Source organism: Pleurodeles waltl, chromosome 7, assembly GCF_031143425.1.
Source record: "Pleurodeles waltl isolate 20211129_DDA chromosome 7, aPleWal1.hap1.20221129, whole genome shotgun sequence".
In the NCBI taxonomy this organism is placed as follows: Eukaryota; Metazoa; Chordata; class Amphibia; order Caudata; family Salamandridae; genus Pleurodeles; species Pleurodeles waltl.
Genome location: NC_090446.1, coordinates 274,017,853 through 274,043,760, shown reverse-complemented (window position 1 = coordinate 274,043,760; position 25,908 = coordinate 274,017,853). Strand labels below are relative to the sequence as shown.

The following is a 25,908-nucleotide window of genomic DNA, read 5'->3' as shown; positions in this document are numbered from 1 at the left end:
ACGCCATCTGGGATGACCTTAAAAACTCAGTAGACCGCAAAGTGGTCACTGCACTACTTCTCATGAACCTCTCAGCAACCTTGATACAGTTGACCGTGACGCCTTAATACAAAGACTCTATGAAGTTGGCTCAAAGTAGATTGCTCTTGACTGGATCCCGCTGTCCTAGCTGACTCCATGAATCTTGCAGCTGCCATCTCCCCATCCCCATCATACTTTCTCAAAATAGCCCCCGCCCCCCAAAATGTAGTTTATTTAAAAAAAAAAAAGCCCAGGGAGGTGGTAGTCCCCGGGGCAGCCCCTCGCATATTTATTAAGAATAGTCCCAGGGAGATGATGGTTCCTGGGGCTCTTAGAAGAGCTAGAAGGGGGGCTCCATGCATCTCACTCCTTTTTTTTCTGGCAAAGCCCCCGTGACATGGCCCACCTCGGGCCAAAGATTTTTAAACATGGGAGACCGTGTTGTTGTAGTGGTGACTTTTCTTTTTTGGTTAAAGGGGTAGGGGCCTCACTGAGTCCCAAAATAGCTGCCAACACTTATAGACTAAAGTGTGGCAGCCAATCCGATCTCAGCACGAGATCTCCCTGGATCCGTGGCCCGAAATATACAAATTTCTTTTCCCTTTAATATCAGAAAAACTACTGAATTGATTTACAGCAAATAAAACAAGCATTTGCAATGCAATGGGTCTTGCGTTTGCTCGAGGTAGAGCTATTAGCGTTGTAAATTCCTAACCGGACTTTTCTTGCCATACAAGGTGAAAACAAAAAGTAAAGCAGTTGACGTAAGCCAGCCAATTCAAAGCGCCGCCATGAGCGTGAAAAGAGACAAAAGGAAAAAGCAGTTCATTCCCAGTCAAAGTTATCGGCAAAAGTGCAATTATCCATGTAACAGGGTCGATGGCCAAGGGGGTTACAAAACCACCCTAAGGAGGAACAAACGTAAAGCAGTTACCAATGAAAACAAAAGATTTTTGAAAGGCAAGCAAATTAACTGGTGATAGTGATGAGCATGAACACTTCAGAAAAGCAGCGCTTACGCGCTGCTATGCTTGACCTAAAAAAGGGTGATCTGCGGACCAAAAGTCACCTTGTTGCCAAATTTGGTGTAATTCTCTTGTCCCCGCTTAACGGATCATCCCAAAACTTTCCATGCACAAGACTCAACTTGATGTATCAAACAGAGCCAAAGATCTAAGGCAAGTTAAAACGCTTTTTCTATGGAACTAAGTCCTAACTATAACCGCCAGTAGGATAAAGAAAAAAAAATTATATATATATATATATATATATATATATATATATATATATATATATATATATATATAGTGTGTGTGTTGCAATAGTTGTCATAAGTTATTTGAATAGATGCGTATGGGCCTCTAGCTTATTTATCACAACATGTAAAAATTGTCAATTATTCTTTCTACAAGTGCTTCACTATTAAACTATTGAGGAAAATATTTTTTTTAAAGTATAAGTTATACAAATTCCTGAAAGTGAGTCTATAAAATACTACTTTAAATCTCAATATACATCTTTATACATGTATAACCTATGTCCTTATGTATCTATATATTTATTACTTACTGCTGAAGAAAAAAAAGTTGATCAAATGCACTACTGTCTCACCCTACATCCCTCTCAATATATCATCTGAATCTACTCTGACGTATACCAAACCTAGTTCTACTACAGTGAACCCCAAAATAACCTTTTCTAACTCTTCCCTCCTCTATCCCTCCATGGATCACCACAAACCTATTTTACTACTGTGATCTCCCAAACAACCCTTTCTAAATTCTTCCCTCGTGTATCGCTTTTTGGGCTCATTCCAAACCTCATTTTACTAGTGTGATCTCCCTAATCCATTTCTAGATAGCCTTCCCTCCTCTTCTTTTACTCATCGCAAACTACATCTTACTACTATGATCTTCAAAATAACACTTACTAGAATCTTCCCTCTTCTTTTCCTCCATTATATCTTATTCATCCAACTAACACATACTGCTCAATGAACACTATGTTAGGACTTTCTTGGGAGTGCCAGAAATCTATTATTTTTTTAATTGCTCCTGCTCTGTCATGCAATATTTAAGATGAAGGCTTAACTGGGGTGTGGGATTTATTAAAATATCTACTTGTCCATGGGACAGTTTGCTTCTTAAATCTACTTGTCCTGTAAAAAAAAATCTACTTGTCCCTTTGGTGCCATATAGTGCGGCGACAAATTACAGTACCAATCTCATTACATGAGAGCTGATATTTGCCTCTGATTATGATGGGGATAATATTATAGCACTAGCCATTTCAAGATATGCTATAGTATTTTCCCTATTTTGCCACCTCTCCACAGATCTACATACTGGGGCTGGAGGAAGCAGTAAGGAATAGTACCAGGGTTGGAATGCGTTTGAGTCTGTGCAAACTTGCTAAAAATGCACGTTTTAAGGAATTTCACCAGCTCTTCCCTAATCTTTTCCCATGCCAAGAATGTTGGAAGTTTACTGCTGAAAAGGGCAGAAGTTTACTTCTGAAAAGGGCAGAAGTATAAGAAGAACTTGTAAACGCTCAATGGATTTTCGCATGAGCAAATCTACACATCAAAATTTGCTTGTGCTAAAATACAGTTCACAAATGTGTTCTAGGAGTACGACTTCCTGGGCTTCTTACGTAAATTCGTGAAAGACACTAATGCAAAGACATACCACGGGTGCACTTTTGTGACTTCATTTAAGAATTGGGTCCCCAATTAGATCTGGCGTTAACCAAGACATTTTGTTTTTCGTTAAAATTCTATTTCTTTCTCTGTCCATCCATCCATCGGCTGGCTTTATTGTGAGTGATGGCTTCTGCTTTTCCACAAGGAGCTTATTGGCACACTAAGTAGTTTTGTTCAATGCCATGAACTACTATGGCAATGTGTGCTTTTTGCCAATGTTTTTAACAATGGGGAGGGCCTTATAGCTTCAACAACAATAAAGTGTTACACCAAAGCCATGTCAAAACAAAACTCACTGACAAAAAAAAAAAAAAAAAAAGGCTGACCACCAATGTCGGATCGGTTAGCTTTGCCAGTGCTCGTTTATTTTCATGTTTCCCATAATCTTGTTGAAAATTATTAGACTGATTTCCCATTATTAATATTTTTGGGAAATACTAGGATGCGTCAACAGTTTACTAAATATTGCTTCAAAGAAATAGTACTTGAAGTTTCACAGTAATTTAGCGAAACTTTTTTCCCTACTTGCATTTTTTCTGAACATTTTATTTTGAAAGCAAAGAATCATCAATCTTCTTACAAGCTTCTGCAAACATTTGCATCTAATCAAAGCATTCTGGGAGTATTATACATAGCCTCATACCGTTAAACTTTTCAAACGTGCAAATATATATATATTTTTTTACTGGAAGCACCATCAGTAGTGCAATGGGACCTTACAATGTTTCATTATATTGCTCACCCTAATAATAAAGGCTTTGCATTAATGAACTATTAACAAAATAGTTTCCTACCCGTAGAAATAGTTTTGCAGCTTTAAGAGTTTTCTGGATCTACATAGTGTGCATTAATCCACCATCAAGTGGTTAGGTCTGGAAAGTGGTGTTCTAATCTTTTTTTTCCCCTTGGGGTGTCGACCACCATTTGGCGCTAAGTCCGTCCTCTGTATGCCGTCAGACAGTGCTCTGGACGTTTGCTTCCTATCCCATTTCTGGGGAGGTGGGTGAATCACATGTGAATCATGTAAACTCTTCAAGCTGCAACACTATTTCTACAGGTAAGAAACCATTTTGTTTTGAAGCATGAATCCTTTTCAGGATTCACGTTGTGCATTAGATTATACAGTGGTATCCCCTTTTCTGGGCTGGCTGTGGTGAATTATGGAGGGCAAATAGGTTTTGCAGTACCTTCTGTCCTACTTGTGCAATCAAATGTCTACATAGTAGCGTTTTACAAAGGTGTGTGGTGATGCCCATGTAGCTGCAGCACAGATATCCCGATGGATATGTTTGTCAGATACACCAGTGTGGCACACTTCTTTCTGGTTGAGTGCACTCTTAGTTGTGTAGTTAAATGTTTCGCAGCTTTTACGTAGCAAATTTGAAAAGTGGCAACAAACCATCTTGGCGGTAGTTGCCTTGGATACTAGCGATCCCTTCTTTGCTTTGGCAACTGACAAGAAAAGCTGGTTTCCCTTTAGAAATGCTTTGGTAAACTGTAGGTAGTACAGGAAAGCCATTCAAATATCTAAAGTGTGGACAGCCCTTTCTACTTGTGTTTTTGACTCCTGGAAGAAAGCCAGTAGTAGAATGCTTTAACATGGAACTGTGTTCTTACCTAAGGTAGTAACTGAGGATTAGTTCCAAGGACCACCTTGTCCTTGTGTATCTCTAAGTAGGGCTTCTGTACTGTCAGTACTTGCAATTTGCTAACTGAGTAGCAATGGGATTGCTATCAGAAAGGCTGTATTTAAGGTGAATGGCTTTAGATCAGATTTGTGCATGGGTTTGAATGGTTCTGTCATCAGTTGGCGTTAACACAGTGTTCAGGTTCCACAACAATGTTTTTTATCCCTCTGGGAAGCTCTTTATTACTGTGGAAGCAAAGAGGCGTGATCCTGATGTGCCCCTAGTGTATGACACTATTGCTGCTAGATGTACCTTTATTGATGCATAGGTGAAGCCACTATCTAGCAGGCAGGTGGGGTATATTAGTACGGTCTCAAGGCCTGTCCTTGAGTCCATCTTATTGTTGTTTGTGCACCAATAGATGAATCTTTTTTATTTATGTGTGTAGCATTTCTGTGTGCTTGGAAATCCGGAGGGAAGTAAGGAATCCATTGTCCTTGGAGGGAGCTGTAGGTGGCTGAATTTTAAGCATTCAGGAGCCAAGATGGTAGGTTTAGTGCTACTGGCTCTGGGTGATGTACTTCTCCGTGCTTGATTATCAGTTGACCCTTCACTGGTTTCAGTGTGATCATCTGGCCCCAGGACATCTCCAGTAGCTCCGAGTACTAGGCCTGCCTTGCCCATTGTGAGGCTATGAGGATGATTTTGCTCCTTGTGTGTCTAGCCTTCTTGAGCACCCTGTGGATTAGGGGAATTGGAGAAGAAACGTACACAAATTGTCTTGACCATTTTACTGATAGGGCATTACACTTTGACCGGGGTGTGGAAACCCAGAGGCAAAGTGTTGGCATTTGTTTGTTTTGTTGCTGTGGCATAAAAGTCTATGCTTGGTGTGCCCCAGATGTTGAAAATCCATAGGATGACTTCTTGCTTTATTTTCCACTTGTTTGAGCTGTTCTCTTTTCTGCTTAGTTTGTCTGCTTCTGTGTTGAGTTCTCATGGTAAGCTTATCATTTGGAGAGTTATTTGGGGGTTTATTGCCCAGTGCCAAATTTCTTTGGCTAGCTTTGATAGGGTGAAGGATTTTGTACCACCTGGTTTGCTCAGGTAGAACATATTGGTTGTATTGTCCATTCGGACCAGAACTGGTCTGCCTATCATGTGTGCTTCGAAGGCTTTTAGGGCTAACAAGACAGTTTTCAGTTCCAGGTAGTTGATGTATTTCACTGCATCCAATATTTTCTATAGGCCCAGTATCTTTAGAGGGCCGGTGTGAGTTCCTCAGCCCTTTTGAGATGCATCCATTATAGTCACAGTGGGAGCAGGTGTCTTGAAAGTTCTCCCTCTGCTCATGTCTGTCTTGTTCCACCATTGTATCACCTTTTGTACTTTTGTCATAAGAACCACTAGATCCTTCCAGCTCCCTGTGGCTTGTGACCATTTGCTGCAGATCCATTCTGGAAGGGTCACATGTGTAGTCTTGGGTGAGGGATTAGTGGCATGCATTATGACATCATGTTCTTGAGCTTCATGACAGTTCTCACTGTCACAGACTGACCCGTCTGCTACAGGCAAGTTTGTTTCTCGATGGCTTGTACCCTCTTCTGGACTGGGTACGCTATTGCCCTACTACAGCCTATTCTGGTCAAGGTGATGACTTCAGGTTTATTGTGAAACCCAGGCTTTGTAACGTGTGCATGACCTTTTTTTACATCCCTCTTGCATTTGCTTCTTGATTGTGCCTTTATTAAACATTCATCCAAGTATGGATAAACGTGGATTACCTGCCACATTCTTTAGGTTTAGTTCTATGGTAGCCATGTAATCCCCCTCCTGCAGTAGCGGCATTACCTTCTGCAAGTTTGTGAAGAGCTGTGTTCGTTTGAATTGGTTTATAAACCTAAGGTTAGATCTGGTTTTGGCACTACGAAATATGGTGAGTAGTTCCCCAGTCCTCCTCACATGTTGGCATGAGTTCTATTGCTCTCTTCAAGAGTAGTTCTTTCACCTCTGTTTCAAGTTGTTTAGTTTTCTCTTTTGAAAGACCTCACCTTTGAGGGTCTTTGTGGGGGCTATTGGTTTAGTTCTACGCAGTATCTGTAGCGGATGATATTTAGAATCCATTTGTCTGTGGTCCATTCCCAGAGAGACCCCTTCATTCCCCCCCCCCCCCCAATTGCTGTTGTGTAGGGCACCCTTGACCTGAGAGTCATGTGTCTAAAGATCCAGTGGCCTTGGAGAGGTTGCCTCCTTCCTCAAAAGGGCTGCCTTTGCTGGATGCTGCCATTGTTGATAAGCATGTGGTTGTGGGGCTTGGATGGAAGACCCCTTTTGCTGGGCTAATTGCTGCCCTGTATGAAAAAGGCGCTCTGCCTTGGTTCTTCTGTTGGAGGTTGCCCTTTTATGCGGGCCCTTGAACTGTAGAGCCCCTATTGCTGTCTTGTTGTCCTTTATTTGTTGCAGTGTGTCATCCACTGCCTGTCTGAATCCTGCGTCAAGGAGATGTTTTATTATTGATGCCTGTATTTCTGGCTTGAAACCTGAGATCCTGAGCTAGGTGTGTCCCCTTAAGATGGCAACTGTGCACATCTGTCTGCTGGCCACATCTAGTGCTGATTTTAAGCATGTATTTTTGATACCATTCCCTTACTGAATGATCGACTTTGCTCTCTTTTTGTATTCCTCTGACAGGAGTTGAATGAGGTCTTCCATTCCTGCCATTGTTAGTGTCTATAGCGGTTCATTAGAACACTCAAGTTGGCTATTCTCCATTGTGTGGCGGCCTCCCTTTCCATTTTTCCTCCACCAGTTCGTCTTACTTTCCTTTTCAGGTGGTGGACCCATGGATGTGGGTGTGTTTCTCTTAATGTATTTGAGGACCTACTCTGGGCTGAAGTGCCCTTGCGTTGGCTGGTTCCTTAAAGGCCTACTTACCCTGATCTAGGATGCTGGGCAGGTATGAGCAAGTGTAGGTTTTCCTTTTGGGGTGGCAATAGTGTCTCTAGGAAAAAGGATGATTCCCTCCTATTCCTCGTCTTCCTGCTGTACCCCAAAGGTGTCTGCAGCCCTTTTCACCAGGCTGTTGTACATGGCCAGGTCATCCGGTGGAGATGGCCTCGATGGGTAGTTGTCTATACCCTCTTCAGAGGAATGGATAGGAGAGCCTGCCATGAGCCCTCGAAAAGGCTGGAAACATAGATGCCCTGCTCATACTTGTCATCTGCTATGAAGAACTCTTCCTGTTCTTCCTCCAGCGCAGATTCAGCCTCCTCCACGGCCGAAATTGTTGAGGTCTTTGCTGTGATGCAGAATTTTTCATGGAATCGTTAAATTATTCTTTTCTCCAGATGAGAACAGCCATTTGTGTTTTGAGCTTTCTTTATTTTACTTTCGAGCTCCTGATCCCGTAGGTCTGCTTCGTTGGACGTCAAAGCTTTCCTTTTGGGGGTTGCGTGCTCCGGCGTTGATGCGGTTGCCTTCTCCCTCGCATTCAGGGGCTTTCATCGATTCTTTCGACAATGCCTTTGGTAGGGATCACTTTGACTCTTTCGATCTTTGATGACCTAAGGTCAAACTTGTCTTCGGCACCGAGGCTGCTCGCAGTGGTTTGTTTGAGGGTTTTGGGTCTGAGCCTTATGCAGCTTTACTTTTTCTTGTCAGCGTCCCTCGACCCCCCCTCCCCTTCTTTAGCAGCTGTACCATCTCCGTTTGTCACTCAAACATGTCAAAACTATTTTGACATGAGTCTTTCCCTCTCGCTTTTTCAGCCTCCTCCACGTTCTCCTCTTCGCCGCTTGAGAGGCCTACAGCTTTTGGGACATGTTCTAGTGTTCGTCTTTCCCTGTGTCATACATTTAGTGTTTTCGGCACAAATTCCACGCAGGCCCGCAGTCCTCACCCTTGTGGTCTTCTGGCAGGCAAAGTTTGAAGACTGCGTGGGGTTCCCTTTTCGCAAATGTGCAGTGGCACTTTGGGCAAAATTTAAAAGGGGTATTTTTCTTTGCACTTACTTGGCTCCTCTTTTTTCCTTCTCTGTTGATGGTGGGTCCGCTTTCTCAAGGTTAAAGAGAGAAAGAGTAGAACACAACTTTCCGGACCCAACCACTAGATGGTGGAATAATGCACAGCATATGAATTGAGAAAAGGATTCATGCTGCAAAACATATGGACACAAATATTACATCAACTGCAGACAGAGCCTTCTTAACTGACAGCCAAAGGGTTTGTGCTGCAGGGGGTTGGGCCTACTTCTCCCATGGACAAAATAAACATAAAAACATGTTGCTCTTGACCCCAAACAATATGTCCTGGGTGTCGGCCTATTTGAAGTCCACATCCCAGGTTGGGGGAACCTGGGATGTTTGATCCTCTGTAGTACAACCCAGAGGATGTCCTTTAAGGGAGTAGCGACCCTTGCTGGTAAGGCTACTTGCAAAATAAATAGATGTCTGGCTGATTAATCACGGTATCCTGGAATTATGGGTAGCCAGGGAGAAACTCACCTTATGTTCTGCATATGGTTCCAACGTAGATGAACCCGCCCTCATGGATTATCTTAATTTGGCACAGTCAGCTCAGCCAGTTCCCTTTAGTCCATGCAGCGATTTTAATTTACATATTCCCGCAGGAGAGAAAACTGGGAGTCCGCTGAATATACTGGCATTCAGAGCGGTCCAGCAACTAATTGAAGATCATGGTTTGGTTGATGTATGGGATAAATTCAAGGACAGACCACGGGAACACATTATTTTCCTTTCCTCACAACAAACTGGTGCGAGTGGACTCATTTCTGGGGTCTGCATCTGTGGATCAGCAAGTAGGAATTGAATATTTCTCAGGATACTATCTGACCATTATCCTTTAGTGCTTGGCTCTGCAATTAAGGGCTTAACTAAAACATATGGGATATGGACGTTCGACAGGAAACCTGTTAGAGGTTGACTATGTTGAACATATGCACAACGGGCTAAGGAATTTTCTGATGAATTCGGGGAGGGCCTTTAAGATAGTGTGGGACTCTCTTGAGGCAGGCAGCATTGGAGAAAAACACTTAGTTATAGCCTTTTTAAACAGAAGCAGAGACGTAGTCAGATCCAACGCCTATACACTGATCTTTCACTCCTAGAAGCAACTTCAGTCAGTGCATACTGGAAGGCCAAGACTGTGCTGAAACACTGCAGAATACTGCCATTTATAAGGCTAAAATGAACCAGTACTATGGTAACGAGGTAGCCGCCAAGACAGCATGCTTGGAGTAAGGGGAGCATACTGGTAAGCCATTAGAACATCATATAAGGAAGAAGAAGACAGAAGGAGATAGCAGCCATCATGGACAAGCAAGGACAGAAGCTGGAAACTCCCGTAGAGATTGTTCGAGTTTTTAAAGATTTTTACGAAGATCTTTACACAGAAGCTATCTCTCCCCAGCCAGATAGGCACACCAATTTTCTTAGCACCTTTAGCGGGAACATCTTGAGTGAGGAAGAGGATGCCAGCCTTTTACTCCTAAGAGAGGTTGCTGAAGCGGTCCAGTCTTTGGCAAGGGTGAAAGCTACAAGCCCAGACATGATTCCGTAGGAATTCTAAAAAAACTTTCCTTTCGGAATTAACAACAGCCAACCTTCCTTAGTGTACAGACAAAAGGCTCAGCTTCAGGGGATTAATTTGGGAGGTCCTCAGATGAAAGAGACGCTTTATTAAAGCCATTAGAACTCTATATCAAGCACCTAAAACCATGCTCCAGCTGATGGGGGAGTGCTCAGAGAAGATTCCTATCACGAGAGAGACAAGGCAGGAGTGCTGGTACTCACTTTTATTATTTGCATTGTATATAGACCTATTTATTGCTTGATCGGAAGACAGAAAGGAGATCCAGCCAATCTCAGCATGGCAAATGGATTACCAAGTCTTGGCCTATGCTAACGCCATAGCGGTGGAGACACCAGATCCCAGAAAAGTATGGATTGTGATTGAAAAAAAGGCCAAAAGCTTTGGGTCTATCGCAGGAAACCACCTTAATAAGAGTAAAACAAGTCATCTGCATGGAGGGTACAAATGGGGGGACCCGAGGGGAGTACGTAACTTACCTGGGAGTGAGGATAACAGCCACCCTTCACAGGCTGGTGGAGGTTAAATTGGCATCCCTGATTAGAAAGATTGGACAGGACTTAAGCAGAATTAGTAACTTACATTTGGTGCTGGGGGGGCTGAGACGCCTTGAAGACGCTTATTCTCACAAAAGTTCTATACATGTTTAGGGCTATACCTCTAAATGTCAATAAAAGGCTGACTGACCAAGGTGGATGGCCTAAGCTCTAGCTTTATATGGCAGTTCAAGAAGTAACGAAGGGCTGCAAGATACATAATCCTTCGCAAGAACCGAGGAGGATTGGTGGAAACCAAATTTATATTATACTATTGGTCCTGTATGTTACAGCACATGGGAGTTTAATTTCTCGCCCATACGTACAATATGACCGACAAGGAGCGGCCAACTATCTAGGAGCTCCTTCTATGGTCCGAAGCCAAGGGGTGTTTGAGAGATGTGGAAATAAGTTTCTATAGGAGGACCAGGTTTAAGACATTGGAAGTGACCTTCAAGGTATGACAAACAAGCTAACATCACATGGTTTAACTGATATATACCTCTAAGGAAACCATCTGAACTACTAACCATATTTTGTGATAATTCAGGAAAAGATTCAAGATACATGGCATTTCAAGAACAGGGGATTTGTTGGAAGGCAAGCAGCTGTGCTCATTTAGCGAACTGCAGGATGCGCTTAGTATGACTAGAGATAAAATATCTTACCTGCAGATATTGAAATAATTTATCACTAAACTGGGCAGGAAACCGATCTTGCTATTTAAGTCTCCCATTATTGAGGTATTGGAGCAAGATTCTAAAATCGGGCAGCCTTATAGTTTACTAATTCAGGCCCTACTCAATGACTTAGAAGCCCAGAATATCAGATGGGAAGAGAGACTGGGGGTGGCAGACCCACTGCTTGAGTACTTACTGGGCATTGGTAGAGAATCTGTGCTAACAGCAGGCCTGAAGAGATAGCATACTAAAACTATTTTTGATTTATATTACACGCCTGCCAAATTATTCGAATGGGGCAGAAGATGCAGTGTTGTATGTATGGAGCTGATGAAGAAGAAATTGTACATATGTTCTTCACATGCCCAAGGCTAGATCGCTATATCCAAGAGGCTGGGGCTTTCTCAGAAAGATTATTTGGCAACCAATCAGCATCACTCCTCAAGTGGCGTTGTTTGGATTTAGACGATGGTGGGTTAGCCAAAGGCGAAATGTACCTGGTCTTTGTAGCTATGGTGGTTACTCACATGTGTTGCCTCTGGATGGATAAGTTCAGATCAACCAACATTTGAAGAAAGGAGGTCAAGATTCTAAGCTATGTACAACATGGAGAAGGGCTTGTATGAATATAAGGGCCGGAAGGCTAGGAAACTAGGAGAGATAACCTGGTCACCAGTCTAGGAGTGGATCAGGAATTCTAACTAGATAGATGAGCAATGATTAATCTATGGTATTTGGGCACTTTAAGGTTTGTTAATCGATTACATCTTGGGCTATTATCTGAATTGGGTGATTTAAAGCTTCTGATGTGGCCTGGGGCTTCAGGGAACCATCTAATGCACTCACAATGTAGGTGGCTCAAGCCTTGATGGGAGTTGCTTAAATGTGTAGGTGTCTTATGCGTCTGTATGTTCAGTTTATTGAACTTTACCCTTCAGGATTGTTTCCCATTGATTTGCACCATATTAAATAATTCTTGCTGCTATCAAGTATGGGAGGACTGTATTTTAGCACCTTATTGATTGAAAACTGGAATTTGTATGATGTCCTGAATACTTTGCCTTTATAATCATGTTGAATCTGATATGGTTGCCCCTTGTATCTTAAAAAAGTGGCTTTCCAGATGTGAACATTTATGGGGAACCTCCCACAATCTGGGGGTTAGAGATTTCTCCTCTCCCCTTTGCCTGTGCATCTACAGTGAGCAGTTCAACTTCCCTACTTGTGGCTCTGTAGGCAGGCTCACCATTATGCACTTCTCATGCACAACAAAAAGCACCCACACCACTCTTCAGCTAAACCTGGAGCGCCGGGTTTACCAACAGAGTTAAAGCCATGTAGGAAGTACAATATAACCAACCAAGCGTGTCCTTTCTTTCCTGTTCTCTCCAACGTAACCCTGGAACTGTTACCTATTATTAGATAATCAAATACTATGATTCTGGAATCAGTATAAATGTTTATTATTCACAGACAGCACAATACTAATGCTATCTATACAATTATGTCAGCATTACTGAACAAGACTATATAAAATTGCAAAAATAGCTGAACAAAATGCACCCATATACCAATATTAAGTATGGTAAGCAAGATTTTAAGTGGTTTCTCCAATCAAAAACTAAAAAATAACCAATCTTTAAACCATCGGTGGAAGACTTAAAACAAAAATACTGAGGACCATAAAATATTTTTTTAAAAATACAACGTGCTCTAGATTTTAACCACTGGCACAAAGCTATCTGGAACTGTAGTTAACAAGAGGGGGCATTCTACCAAGCATCCCTTAAATGTGTCATAGTATATCAATCTTAAATTTGAAGACAGTCACACCTGGAACTAATATCTTTAAATAACCTTTTGTTTAAAAGAATACCATTATGCTTTCATGTTCTTTCGAATGTGCGGCTCATTCACATCTTAAGCTTTAAACACTCAAAAATTGGTAGGAAGTGAAACTAAAGCTATTAAGTGTCTTATACTTAAATTTCACATCTGGTGTTAGACTACCTTTGCACATTCTGCATTTAGACCACACAAGCATCACCAGAAATCTTTTTTGAAATTATAGGCAAAATCAAGGGATTAATCACTTCAAGGTCTGCAAGATTACTAACTATCTCATGCATCCTTGCAATTTAAAAATAAACAAATTTTAGAGAAAACTGGACATAACGTGATACAGTTTCCTGGAGATGAATGTTCTCTATGGTCTTCCACAGTGAGAACTACCAAACTACATACACAAACAGATATATATATATATATATATATATATACATACATACATACACACACACGCACACACACACACACACACATACACACACCCCGAAAAAACAAAGGTTACAGGGACGTTCTAGCTAGGTTCTGAATTTACTCATACAAAATCACAAAAATTCAGCAGTTATAGAGTTAGTTATTTCAATTAGCTACAAGTCTGATATAATATCAGTCATGTGGAGTAATTAGCTATGCTTGTCGAAGACGTTAGCTATAGTTACTTGAAGGAACTCTATAACTGCTGTAGTTATATGGTTTTGTACGAGTAAATTCAGAACTTAACTCGAATGTTCCTGGAACCGCTGTTTCCTGTAAATTTCTATTTTTTTGTTTTAACGTAAAGTAATTTTAATTAGCTGTGCACAGCAGGGGTTGGTTCTACATCCAAGCCCTCATCACCACCAAACGGCCCACGACCTTTGGCCGTGCACAGCGGAGGTTGGCCACAGGGCCTGTCGGGTTGTCTGTCTGGGTCTGAATGTGGGTGTGAGAGTATGAGCGGGTCTGAGTGGGTGCATGTATGATCGAATGAATTAGTGTATGAATGTGTGAATGATTATTTTAAATTGTTTTGCATATCCTCAAATATTCGAGGATATTGCGCATGATGAAGAAAATTCATTTTAAACCCATAATTTGACACTAAAACACCACCCTATATCACACCCCTTGGGTCCTGGTACCAACACTCCGATCCCTTATACCACTTATTTCTAATTTCAGCCCAGAGGATCCTCTCTGATAACATAAAATTGGCGGCTGCAACTTTCCAGTCAGGTTATGGCCAGCCAATTACAGTGCTTCTATTGGCGCATGCATATGTGAAAATGCGCAAATTTTCACTATTTATTTGTGAAGGCTCTGCGTCCCTAGATATACAAATTAATTTTCCTTTTAATATCTCAGACTACTGGATGGATTTACACCAAATAAGCAAAATCACAACTAGCGTACCGTAAGCTAGCTTTCTGTCAAATTTAGGGTAATTCCATCCAGGGTTCAGGCTGTAGTTGTGTCTAAAGGTTCTAAGGGAATTAACAAGGGAAATGCAACCCCCCCCTCCCACCCCCACCCCGACAGATCACCCCAAAACACTCCAAGCGCAACAAAAATCACCTGCACACTATTTTCTTTCTTTTTTATTTATTTTGTGTAGCTTCGTCAAATGGTGCCAAAGACATAAGCAAGTCAAAAACGTTTTCTATGGAAATATATATATTTTTTTTTTTTTATTTACACACACACACACCCACACACTAACTAATCCCTGAAAAATATAGGAAACAACTACTACTAACAAAAGGAGGACTCAGCGCCTACAGGCACTAGCATTTAACACTAGGGGTCTCATTAGGAGTTTGTCAGTCGGACGAGCCAACTGCCAAACTTGCGGGGAGGACGCTGCAGTCATGTTGGTGGCATCCCCCATTGCATTACAATGTTTCCCGCCAAGCTGACTGCTGTGAACAGTGCTACTGTACTGGTCTCAGCTCCCTTTAGGAGTACACCAGGAGCTTCGGAATGTGCACTGTCTGTAAAGCAGACCAAGGGTGCTGTACTGTCCTGGGGGGGGGGGATGGCGCTGTGGGCCCTTGCCTTCCACCAGCCTTTTCATGGTGGCGCCCTGCAAGGGAAAGGCTGGTGGAAAGTCTGAGTTGTCATCAGCACGATGGCTTCAAGTGAAGCACTGAAGTGGCTGACCACAACTCAGACCGCAGTCGACCCATCAGGAACCATGTTCCTAGGGGGGGGGCGGCGATCCCCTGGCAGTCTTACTGCCCCTTCAGGAGTTACAATGGATGGAAAATATATATATATTCCATCCAAAGTAACTCCAGAAGGGGCAGTGGGACTGCCAGGGGATCGCCCTACATACACACACACACACACACACACACGCTAAATTTTAGCACTATCACTCCTCTTCATTAGACAAGCGCAAGACTATTGTGGTGGACCATCTAAATCCAAGTAATAAAGATGCCTTTAAAATCTGCATTTATCTTGTCACATTTGCTGCACCTCACGACAAATAACTGTTCATTTTTTTTAAACATGTGGACTTGTGTTTAGAAATTACTTTCACTTTGCAATCAGAGAAAGAAAAGTAATGTGAATTGTGTGACAATCTTGATGAAGTACAGGGAAAGGCTGTAGGATGTCATTTTTGTAACAAAAATGTAAATAACGTAAATGAACAGTACACATTCAGCATTTAGGAACGCAAAAATCAAGCGCATTCTTGGGCAGTTATAAAGTGTGATTGAAACAAAAAATTTATAGGATCAAATCAAAACACAATGTGCCGATGGACATTGACAATATTCACTGTAACCCGATTTCCACACATTGCCACTTCTGTGCAGTATAGTTTTATCAGTAAAACTATCTGTGCATATTTAAGGGCCATATCAATAGAAAATGTGCTGCTTGTAATGACAGTGCGCTACCACACGATACTTTAGTTGCAGTAAACAAATATTGCCTACCTCATGTACAATAAAGCCAAGTGTGTCTCTCAAGTTTATTTTTAAAAAGTTGGTTGTGGGTCTAAAAACTTTGGAAAGCACTGGTGCAGGGCCAAGTTGAGTTCGTGCATCTTACTCTTAACCACAAAAACACTAATGAAAGGAATGTACTTATAAGCAGGTAGGGGATTAGTTTCTGTTTCACACATAAGCTTTATTCGGCCGACAGTCCATCAAAGCATACAATACAGTACGATATAAATATAAATAAACATCATAATATCATAGGAAAATTTAAAAGAAGAAAATAAAATCCATGTTTGCCCAACTAGTAACAATTTCAAATCATTGTAAATAAAAAATACGTATGCGCCATGCCATTACTAAGAACTTACTTACTGCATAAATCGTCACATTTGAATTGTGGCTTTTTAAAATCCTCAAAGCTAAAAAACATTTCCTTAAGTTCAGTTCCCGACAGATTTTGTGAATCCATTTAAACCTTGGGGTTGAGTAAGCGGGACAGAAAAACATAAAATGTTCTATTGTTTCAGAAGAAGTGCCACATGCAGGACAAATATCAGAGCTTAACTTAGGTCCCCATCTGCTCGTCAAGGCCTTCAAAGGTAATGTTCCAAATCGAAATCTGGCATACAAGCTTTTGCCTAGTAAGTCAGGTATTATATCTAGATATAGTTCGAACTCTGGGTACCATTTAAAGTCAATAAACAAATTAGTTAAATGACCATTCGATTTTTGAAAAAAATGTAATTATTACGTATGTGGGACCAGTAAGCGCCCTTCAATACTTTAACATGGGACTTCACAAGTTGCTGGGGATTCTCCCAAAAGTTCCTCAATCCCAGCGTGCAAAGCCAGCCGGATACGTGTTTGATCCATGGGATTGACGTAGAATTAGGGCTTTTTAACAATTCTAATAGAGAAAACTTATATATGGCCAGTTCGGGAACTACCCAAAGCCTCACCCAATATACTAGAGGCCGTAAGATAATTAAATCAGCTGTTCGTTTAAACCCTAGGTCTAAAAATAGGGGGGTTAATGGGGTACTAGTAGGGCAAGCACATAAAGCCTGTGCAAAGCTATTCTCAGTTTTGGTTATCCTACTATTATCTGCCATGCCCCAAATCTCTGCGCCGTAAACAGCAGCACCCTGTGCCTTAGCCACATAAATCTTTACTGCTGGAGACACAACTTTAGCGATCGTATTCCTATAGAGGCGCAATATGGATGCTGCCCGATGTTGCAAAAGCCCAGCACTCTTGCCAACTTGTTCCTCCCAAAGGAGTGTATCTGTAAGTCTCACACCAAAGTAATCAATGGCGCTAACCTGGTCCAAAATGGCTCCATCTAACCTAATAGTGCATTTCTTACGAGGGGCAGAGCGAAGCACCATCAATTTCGTTTTCTTCAAGTTCAGCTCTAAACCAAAATTCCAGCAGAATGATTTAAATCTGTCCACAAGAATTTGCAACCCCATAGGGGTTTTTGAAATCAATAGAGAGTCATCCGCAAAAAGGAGAATTGGAATTTTCTGATTGACTAGTGTGGGAGCATCGTTCTGGCATGTCATTAGTTCTTGGACCACCTCGTTGATGAATAAAGAAAACAGAAGTGGTGCAAGCACACATCCCTGACGGACACCTCTTTTAATGGGAAATTTATTAGTCAATTCACCTTGTTTACCCCATCTTACTTGCACGTATGTGCCTTCGTGCATGCGTATTAATAGATGGATATTATCAGGTGGTGCCCCTATTTTGTATAACACTCCCCAAAGCTTATCTCTTGGGACCAAATCAAAAGCAGAACGTAGGTCAACAAAAATGACGTATAGAGTTTGCTTTGCCAAGACTACATATTTCCAGTGTAGCACGGTCAACCTGAAAGCCTGGTCAACCGTCCCAACTCTAAAGCTGAACCCTGCCTGGAGCGGTGAAAGGATCTGCTGATCCGACACCCAGTTCGACAGTCTAACTAGCAACTGTTTAGCAAAGATTTTTTGTAAATTGTCGATTAAACTGACCGGTCTGTAATTGATTGGAAGATTTACATTACCCTTTTTGTAAACTGGGATAATTTCTGCGCCCTTCCACGTCTCAGGGATCTGTCCTCCTTTTGTGATTTTATTTGACAGTAGATTGATATACCAGGTCCATATAGATGGCTCTGATTTATAAAGGTTGCCTGGAATTTCATCAGGACCTGGGGCTTTACCTGACTTTAAAGAGTTGATAGCCTCTGCAGTTTCTTCTAGGAAGAAACAAATATAAAACTCTCAGGGTTATATGGATTCCCATCAGGTGGAGAAGTGGCAAGGTTAGCATTTTGTAAAATTAGAGGGTCTAATCCCACTTTATCACAGTCAACAGTCCCAGTGGAGATAGTTCCTTCATAAAAGAGAGAGAAGTGCTCCACCCAAGTTCTGGGTTGAATGTGGTTCCTTAGAATAGACCTACCCCCTCTCTCGTGCTTCGTCAGCAGTTCCCAGAAGAGCGTATTGTTGTTTGCTTTTGTAGCATCTAACAAATCCTGCCAAATAACATCTTCCCAGGTTTTATTTGATTGTAAAATTGTCTTTTTATACATACATCTTGCTTGTTTGATCGCCCCCGTGGACCCAGCCTTTATGGCTTTTCTTAGCTCGGTCTTAGCCCTTAGCCTTAGTTTCTATTTAACTGACGAGGTGGGGTCCCAGTTTCACTGCTAGGTAGCCAATACCAAATAAATGGCATCAACAAATGTGTTAACCCTGCTATTCATGTTTTACTTGAGGTCATCATGCTCGTTTTTGTTGTGCTTAAGACAGTTCTGTCTACAGTGAGCTGAATTAAAAAAATTCAGTAAATTCAGGAATTAAGAATATTAGGTTTAGGCATAACACTAAAAAATAGGCTGTAAAGGATGGCCTGCGCCATTCTAATATGACGAATCATTTATGACGACAAATATATTTCACCAAATTGCTTTTTTTTTTTTTTTAATTACTAACAGTTTAGAAACGTTTAATAATAATGCCTGTTGTAACTGTGATAAAATCTAGATTCAAAACGTTTTGTTGTAATAAATATACTGAGGGTCATGCTTATTAACAGACTAAAAACTAATAGAACGTTTTAGTAAACACAGAAGAATAGACTTCTTAGCAAGCAACTCATTCTTGGACAATAGAATGCATGAAATGCACACATTCTTCAATTGGAGTTTAATGGTAAAATAACGACAACCCAAATACTGGTAGGTTCTAGAGTGTCTTTAAAAATCTCAGAACATCCTTGATCACACTTGCTTCAAATGACGGTCGTAAAACTAATTCATCTGGTGCGAGGTAACAGCCTACCTAAATGCAGATCTAACTTTACGTACAGTGATATGCTCGCCTTTACAATGGCATAGCTCTACCATGCAACACCCCCACCCCCCCCAAAAAATAAAAAAAAATAAAAAAAAGCGTCATCCACTTTTTTCTGGAGTGATTTCGAATAAAACAAATTCACTACCCATTTTTTTTTTTTTTTTTTTTAACTACGAATACATTTTTGCTTTCCCTTAAACTAGCTCATCATATAGTAACAGATTAAAAAAAGGAAACTTGAACAACCTATCATACTTTAGCTGTATTCGACATTATACTTGCCTCAATATGTTCCTTACAGTACTCCAAGCCAATGTCACTCAATATTTTTTTCACAGTTTTTCTGGCTTTCCTTAAACTGCCAAGGTTGTTGACAGGAAGTTGGAACATAATTTAAACCTAAAAAACACAAAGCGTCAGAACTTAAATTCGATCTTCAGAATTACCCTAAACGTCTGTACAATTTCTTTAAACTTAAAAGGAAAAAGCTACACTAGGCAGAGTGAATGTCCGATACAGCACAAATGATACCAACATCAGACAACCAATGTAAAGATTAATTAACAAACAAAAAACGCTTCAGGCGACTGTAACTGATTCTAATTAAAAACCCTTTAGTCATTAAAAAAATAACCATTTGTAATTTGCATTTGTTATGTAGTATATTAAAATATATTTTTATACATATGCAAATCATTATACAATATGAATAGATTTTATGGCTTCTAAAGCCATGCCCAGTCTCACTACAAACAAGCACACGGCTCAACACATCGTTACCAGGCAAGCATAGAAAAGCATAACTTTTTTTTAATGTATTGAAATTATTTAGAAATCATATTCTGGTAAACTGTATAGTCGAAAGGTATTAAATATGTATGCCACACTATTCATTTCAAAGTGAGATAATATGTACTGAGAAATTCAGAAGCTGCCAAAGGGAGCCATCAAATGCAAGTTGAAAAACTATTTTAAAACTAGTACTATGCACTGAAATTGTTCCTAAGCCAATAAACTTGCAAATTCTGAAATGCAATTTGATGAGCCAATCTAAAGACATACTTCGATAGAAGTCTAATTTTTAAAACCAAGTCCACACCCCTTAAAACACAGTTGAGTGAAATCTCCGCTTCCAAAAGCAAGTGCACAGTAACAAAATTAAAATAGAGGATCCATATTTAAAGATGTATGCATAAAAACCAGAAATCCTATGTAACGTGGGGAATTAATATTGTTGGGGAAAACAAGTGAGCAAGCTTTCTACTGAGAAACGTACACCAGCCATTGCAACACAAGTTTGTCTAACAGACAAGAGCAACAATGTCCTACAGAGAAAAAAGAAAAGAAAAAAAAAGGTGACCCACTTCGGCACCAGGGATTGGTGTGTATGTGTGTGTTTTCTTTAGGGGGGCAGCCCCATGGGTAAGGGTCGCTTCCCCTGGGGGCACATAACTGTGGGCCATATCAGGCTGGAAGAAAGTGGTAAGTGGTCATTTTTAAGGCTGAATTACCAACAACTTAAACTTTTAAGTGTACTCGCCAACTCCTTTGCAACCCCTTCCCAGTATGGAGAAGCTCTTGGTAAAGGCACCCAAGTGTTACTCCTGCCTTTAAGAGTAAAAGGTTTGTGAGGAAATTCGTTTTTTTCCCTGACTAAGTGTATTCGCTCTAGAGAAATTAGAAGAAAAAAAAGTTGTGAAACTGCACTTGCTCAGTAGATTTTCACCTGAAGAAATATACGGTTGTATATTTACTAATGAAACATGGAATTCAGTAATGTTTGATAAAGGTTTTCTGGTGAACTTCTGTTAACTTTTAAGGTACAATTATGTAACTTTAAGAATGGGGCACCTAATTAAATTTGTACATGTCGCCCACAACAGTTTCGCACTACTTCCTCATTGATTATTGGCATGCAGCAAACATTTTATTAAATGACTGAGTAATTCAAAGTTATCCTTAGAAAACGAATGACAATTTAGCAAAACTGGGTGTACGTAACCTGTGTGTATTTTTGAAAAATCAAAATATTTTTGTGTACATTTTATTTCGAAACTACCTGATAGTTTTGGAAAACTGCCAGCAACCACGATCCTTAATTTTCATATTGCAAACATTTTTAGATACATTTTGGGCCTGATTACAACTTTGGAGGAGGTGTTAATCCGTCCCAAATGTGACGGATATACCACCAGCCGTATTACGAGTCCATTATATCCTATGGAACTCGTAATACGGCTGGTGGTATATCCGTCACATTTGGGACAGATTAACACCTTCCTCCAAAGTTGTAATCAGGCCCTTTATTTTGAAACCAAACACTTCCAAACTGTGCTTCCTTTTTTCTTCCTCTATTTAAACACAGGAAAAGGATTCGGAAAGCAGTATGAATTGCCACAAATTGTTAAGCTTTGCAAACATGTGTAAACATTTTTCTACTGGAATACTGTCTGATTCAAGCTGAGCTTGCAGCTATTCCCAACAGTAATGGCTATGCATTAATGAAGCATATGTACCATTTACAACAACTCGTACATACAGATGCATATGCTGCCTTTGTAGCAGACAATACTTTTCCACAACCGCCCTCTGCAGGTGCAAGCAGGCAGCTCGAAGACTTGTACTGCTGAGGGTTGGGCCTGCTTGGCCTGTGAACAAAAACAAGAGGACTTATTCTTCTTTACTCCAAACAATTTGTCCTGTGGGTCTATGATAGGAATTAAACACCTATGGAGGTATGCTTCCATCGTCCCCTCCACTTTCCAAACACGTTTTATCACTTAATAAACTTTAATGATAATTTTTTTTTTTAAAGAAATCCACACCTGCTAGTAAGGAGATGATAAAAGAATGATTACAGTGAGATACGGTGTGGCAAAAGATAGGCAGAATGAGAGGAACGCTAGTGAAGCTCTTTCCTGATCGCTCCCCTCTGGTAATATACATAGGTCAACCTCAACCAGGGCATCAGTCTAGGAGCAATCACATGCCGAGCAATATGGCTATTGGCCCAGCTGTGTTCACCGTGCTATTCAGTTTTCCTACAGGTCTTCAGAAATACAAAACGCTTAAAAATGCTTCATGTTATTTCAAATATACTGGTGTATTGGGGGGGTTAATTAAGATCGAGCCTACCAGACATCACAAGCTGTTTGGTTCCAACAAATATTGTGGGTATACAAAGAAAATACTGGGGCTTGCAGCCCATCTCATTTTTACCACATTAGGTTTACTGTTACTCTTGCTTGCTTTCTGTTGGATGGCTTTGTTTCAGCCCATTTATCTGGTGTTTGTCCCTCCCCTTGGGCATACCCTCTTTACTATTTATTTGATTAGCTTTTATGCTTTCTCACCTCACTTTTGTGTAACTATATAACTACTTTCTTTATGATCACAACAGATCTTTAACAACCTGACAAGCCTGTCCTGATTGGTTAAAAAAAATATATATAAGACTTCAGTAATGGGATCCATAGTAAGAAATGCAAAGCTTTGCTTATGGGGATGTGATGGTAAATAAGAAGCATATGTGGATCATACGGTCCATTCTTGGGCTCTGAGATTTAACACCTTTATGCTGGAAACTCAGACAGAATGCTGGGTTCATATAAAACTAAAGTGGTTACTTAGCTGTTGAAAGGGCTAAAATCAAGCTGCAAAGAAGAAACTTTATGAAGAAGCTCCTTTGAAATTATGTAAATACTAATGTGTTAAATGAAGTTGTGGTTATATCCACAAGTCCTTTCATATAAATCTTTTTGGACCTTGGTTCTCTGCAGTCACAATGTAAGGCAGAACACAGATAAAACTAAACAAAGATTAAGAAAAACAATGTGGGAAGAATTGGCTTCTTTGGCCATGTCAAAAGAGGATATCAGTACAATGTAAACTTGCAATGGTCATCAAATACCCCTAATAAATTCCCAGAAAAATATTCAATTTCAAATTTTGAAGTCTCAGGGACAACCATTGTATTGGAAGAACAGTGCTAGACAATCAAGCAAAAATAATATTACACTTGCACTAGCGACAAACTAAAACTAAAACCAATACTCTGAAAAACATCAGAAACAACGTAGAAATGGAGGAATATTTGAAACCGGTTAAATGCCCGAACTAAGACCAAAGACACCCAGCAAGAAGGAAAGAAAGTAAAAAATGCATTTGTGGTTGAAGATCTATGCAAACTATAAACAGTGTTTTTTTGGTCTAATACTGAGATTCAGTGATTGATCTTGTTCTGCTGAAAAGATCGCCTCAAGGACAAACCTTGCATTGAGAACAATCGAAATGGTTCCTCACCTGTAAGAGCTGTTTTGCAGTTTGAAGAAATTACTGGATTCACATGCTGTGCATTATTCCGCCATCTCGTAGTTGGGTCCAGTATTGCTTGTTAAGCAGTAGTCCTTTGGTGCCTAGTCCACTCCTCTCTGGTGCCACAGACACCCCCTCCCCCCAACTTATCTTCTGGGTAGGTGGGTCGTATGTGAATCCAGAAAATTCTCCAGGCTGCAAAACTACTTCTAAAGGTAAGAAAAGGTAAGAAACCATTTATTTTTGAAGCATGAATTATTTCTGCATTCACAAGCCAAGCATGGATTTTGTTGCTTTTTTATCATTGTTGTGGCTAAGTTGAGGATGAAAAGCAGGTCCAAAAGGGCAGTTTGAGAAAAACATTTTCCGGCCGACAAGTGGGGTAGATTTATAGGTACAGATGCAACAATGCTGGGTGGTATGAATTTTGTGTATTCCTGCAGATTCCAGAAGGTTCCATCACACATTTGTGTGATTTCCCACAAATGTGGAGGTTTGCAGGGCATTGTGGGTAAGAAAATTGGGCGGGGTGACGTACACCACCCTGGACTCACCCAGATGTTTAGTTTTCAGATGTGTCTCAGGTCTTATGGATTTTTCTACATGGCAGTATCCCAAAGTCCAAAAAGTGCAGCCCTCACCATTCATCAGACGATTTTTAGAGTTAAACAAGCGCTCATGGACCAAATGTAAAACGAAAACCCAAAATAATCAAATGTCCTCTTGCTTGCCAAGGGATAAGATGTTTTAGTGTGCAGGGAAGAGCTGAAAGACTGTTACCCCATTCATTTGGGGTGGGGGCAAAACCATGCCTGTACTGGTTGGTAGCCAGCAACCCACAATTTATTTTATATTTTTCCAAATTCCCTGGCATCTGGTAAGGTTTCTGCCCCCATCCCCCTCCCCGGGGAGTGGATTGGGGGTAACTTTGGCCCTATTTATTTGGGGTGGGGGTATGTCCATAGTCCCGCCCTGTTTTTTTGGGGGGGGGGGGGGGGGGGCGACAAAATCTTCCCTTGTCTCTGGTGGCCAACAGTAATGTGCCCCCATGGAGAGCGGCCCTTGCCCAAGGACCTAAGATAAATTTGCCCTCCAGGTCAACGACCCTGCCTAAGGGGTTGCCCCCCTAGCATGAAATTGATGAAAAAAAAAATTAAAAAAAATCCTGGTGTCTAGTTGTTTCTGTCCCCTTGGGAGCTGATTGGCCTAATAAAAATAAGCTGATCTGCCCTAAACAAATGTGCCCCCCCCCAGGGGAGCGACCCTTGCCTAAGGGGTCCCTCTCCACATCTAAAAAAACATAAAACAAAAATAAATAAATAATCCCTGGTGTCTGGCGGTTTCTAAAAACCCTCCCTACGCACCTGGGGGCAGAAAAGGCCTAAAAATACCACCCCCTTGCCCAAGGAGCCGCTCCACTTATGTGTAAATACAAAGAAAACTCCCTGGTGTCTAGTGGGCATTGATCAATAAAGTGTTAATTTTTTTTTTAAGGGTTCTTGAGCCAATTTTATTCATTTTTCTTTTTCTCCTATTCTGTGCGTAGGATTCCTCACCAACCACGGCACAGAACTTTAAATAAGATCTCCGGCAAAGTGCCCCCTTGCAGTGGGCCCGTCAGGCATTGCAACGTCGGTCTGACGAAGAGCAAACCCTATGATGAAGCATGACATCCACTGGATGTGTGAGGGTTTTTGCTTCTAGATAGAGAAGTGCCATGTGGAATTTGACACATCTTTTTCATTGGAACAGTGTACTTATTTATATTATACAAGTATTAGGGAATCCGTACACTAGACCACTAATCTCCCTGTCCCTCTTTTGTTAGTATGTATTTTCCATCTCACCTCCTGGAGCAAAGGGCCCCCCTGGCATTCTCCAGTGTGAATTGGTGAGCTCTTTTCCAAATCGGACTCCTTTTCTTTCCAAATGTCAAAAAAACTCTCAACGATTCTTCCTTACCCCCTCCCCCCGATGCTTGAAGAGCCCTGAGCAATGCTTCCAGACCCAACAGCAGAAAAAATATATATGAAAAGAACGACCATGCACAGAAGCTTCAAGGTAGGACATATGACATCAAGAAAGGATAAACTAAGCACCGTATTGTGAGACCGTAGACGCTACAAAAATTAATTTAAAAAAAAAAAAAAAAAAGAAAGACACTAGTTTACAAACAATTCAGATTCCAACCACAAGGTGGTGAAAAAATGCACAGCATGTGAATCCAGGAAACATGAATGTTGCAAAAATGTAGGCTGTTACATATATGTGCGAGCTAGGAAAGTATAGTTAGAAC

General features: G+C 40.9%; 1 protein-coding gene across 1 annotated transcript in view; it reads right to left on the bottom strand.

The window, feature by feature from the left end:
* The window catches only part of ADNP (activity dependent neuroprotector homeobox), a 152,049-nt gene that overhangs the window by 93,918 nt on the left and 32,223 nt on the right, over positions 1-25,908 (bottom strand). The window contains exon 2 of the mRNA XM_069243640.1: positions 19,581-19,697. Within this exon, the coding sequence (XP_069099741.1) occupies positions 19,581-19,688 (108 nt within the window). The 5' untranslated portion in view covers positions 19,689-19,697. The remainder of the gene's footprint in view (positions 1-19,580; positions 19,698-25,908) is intronic.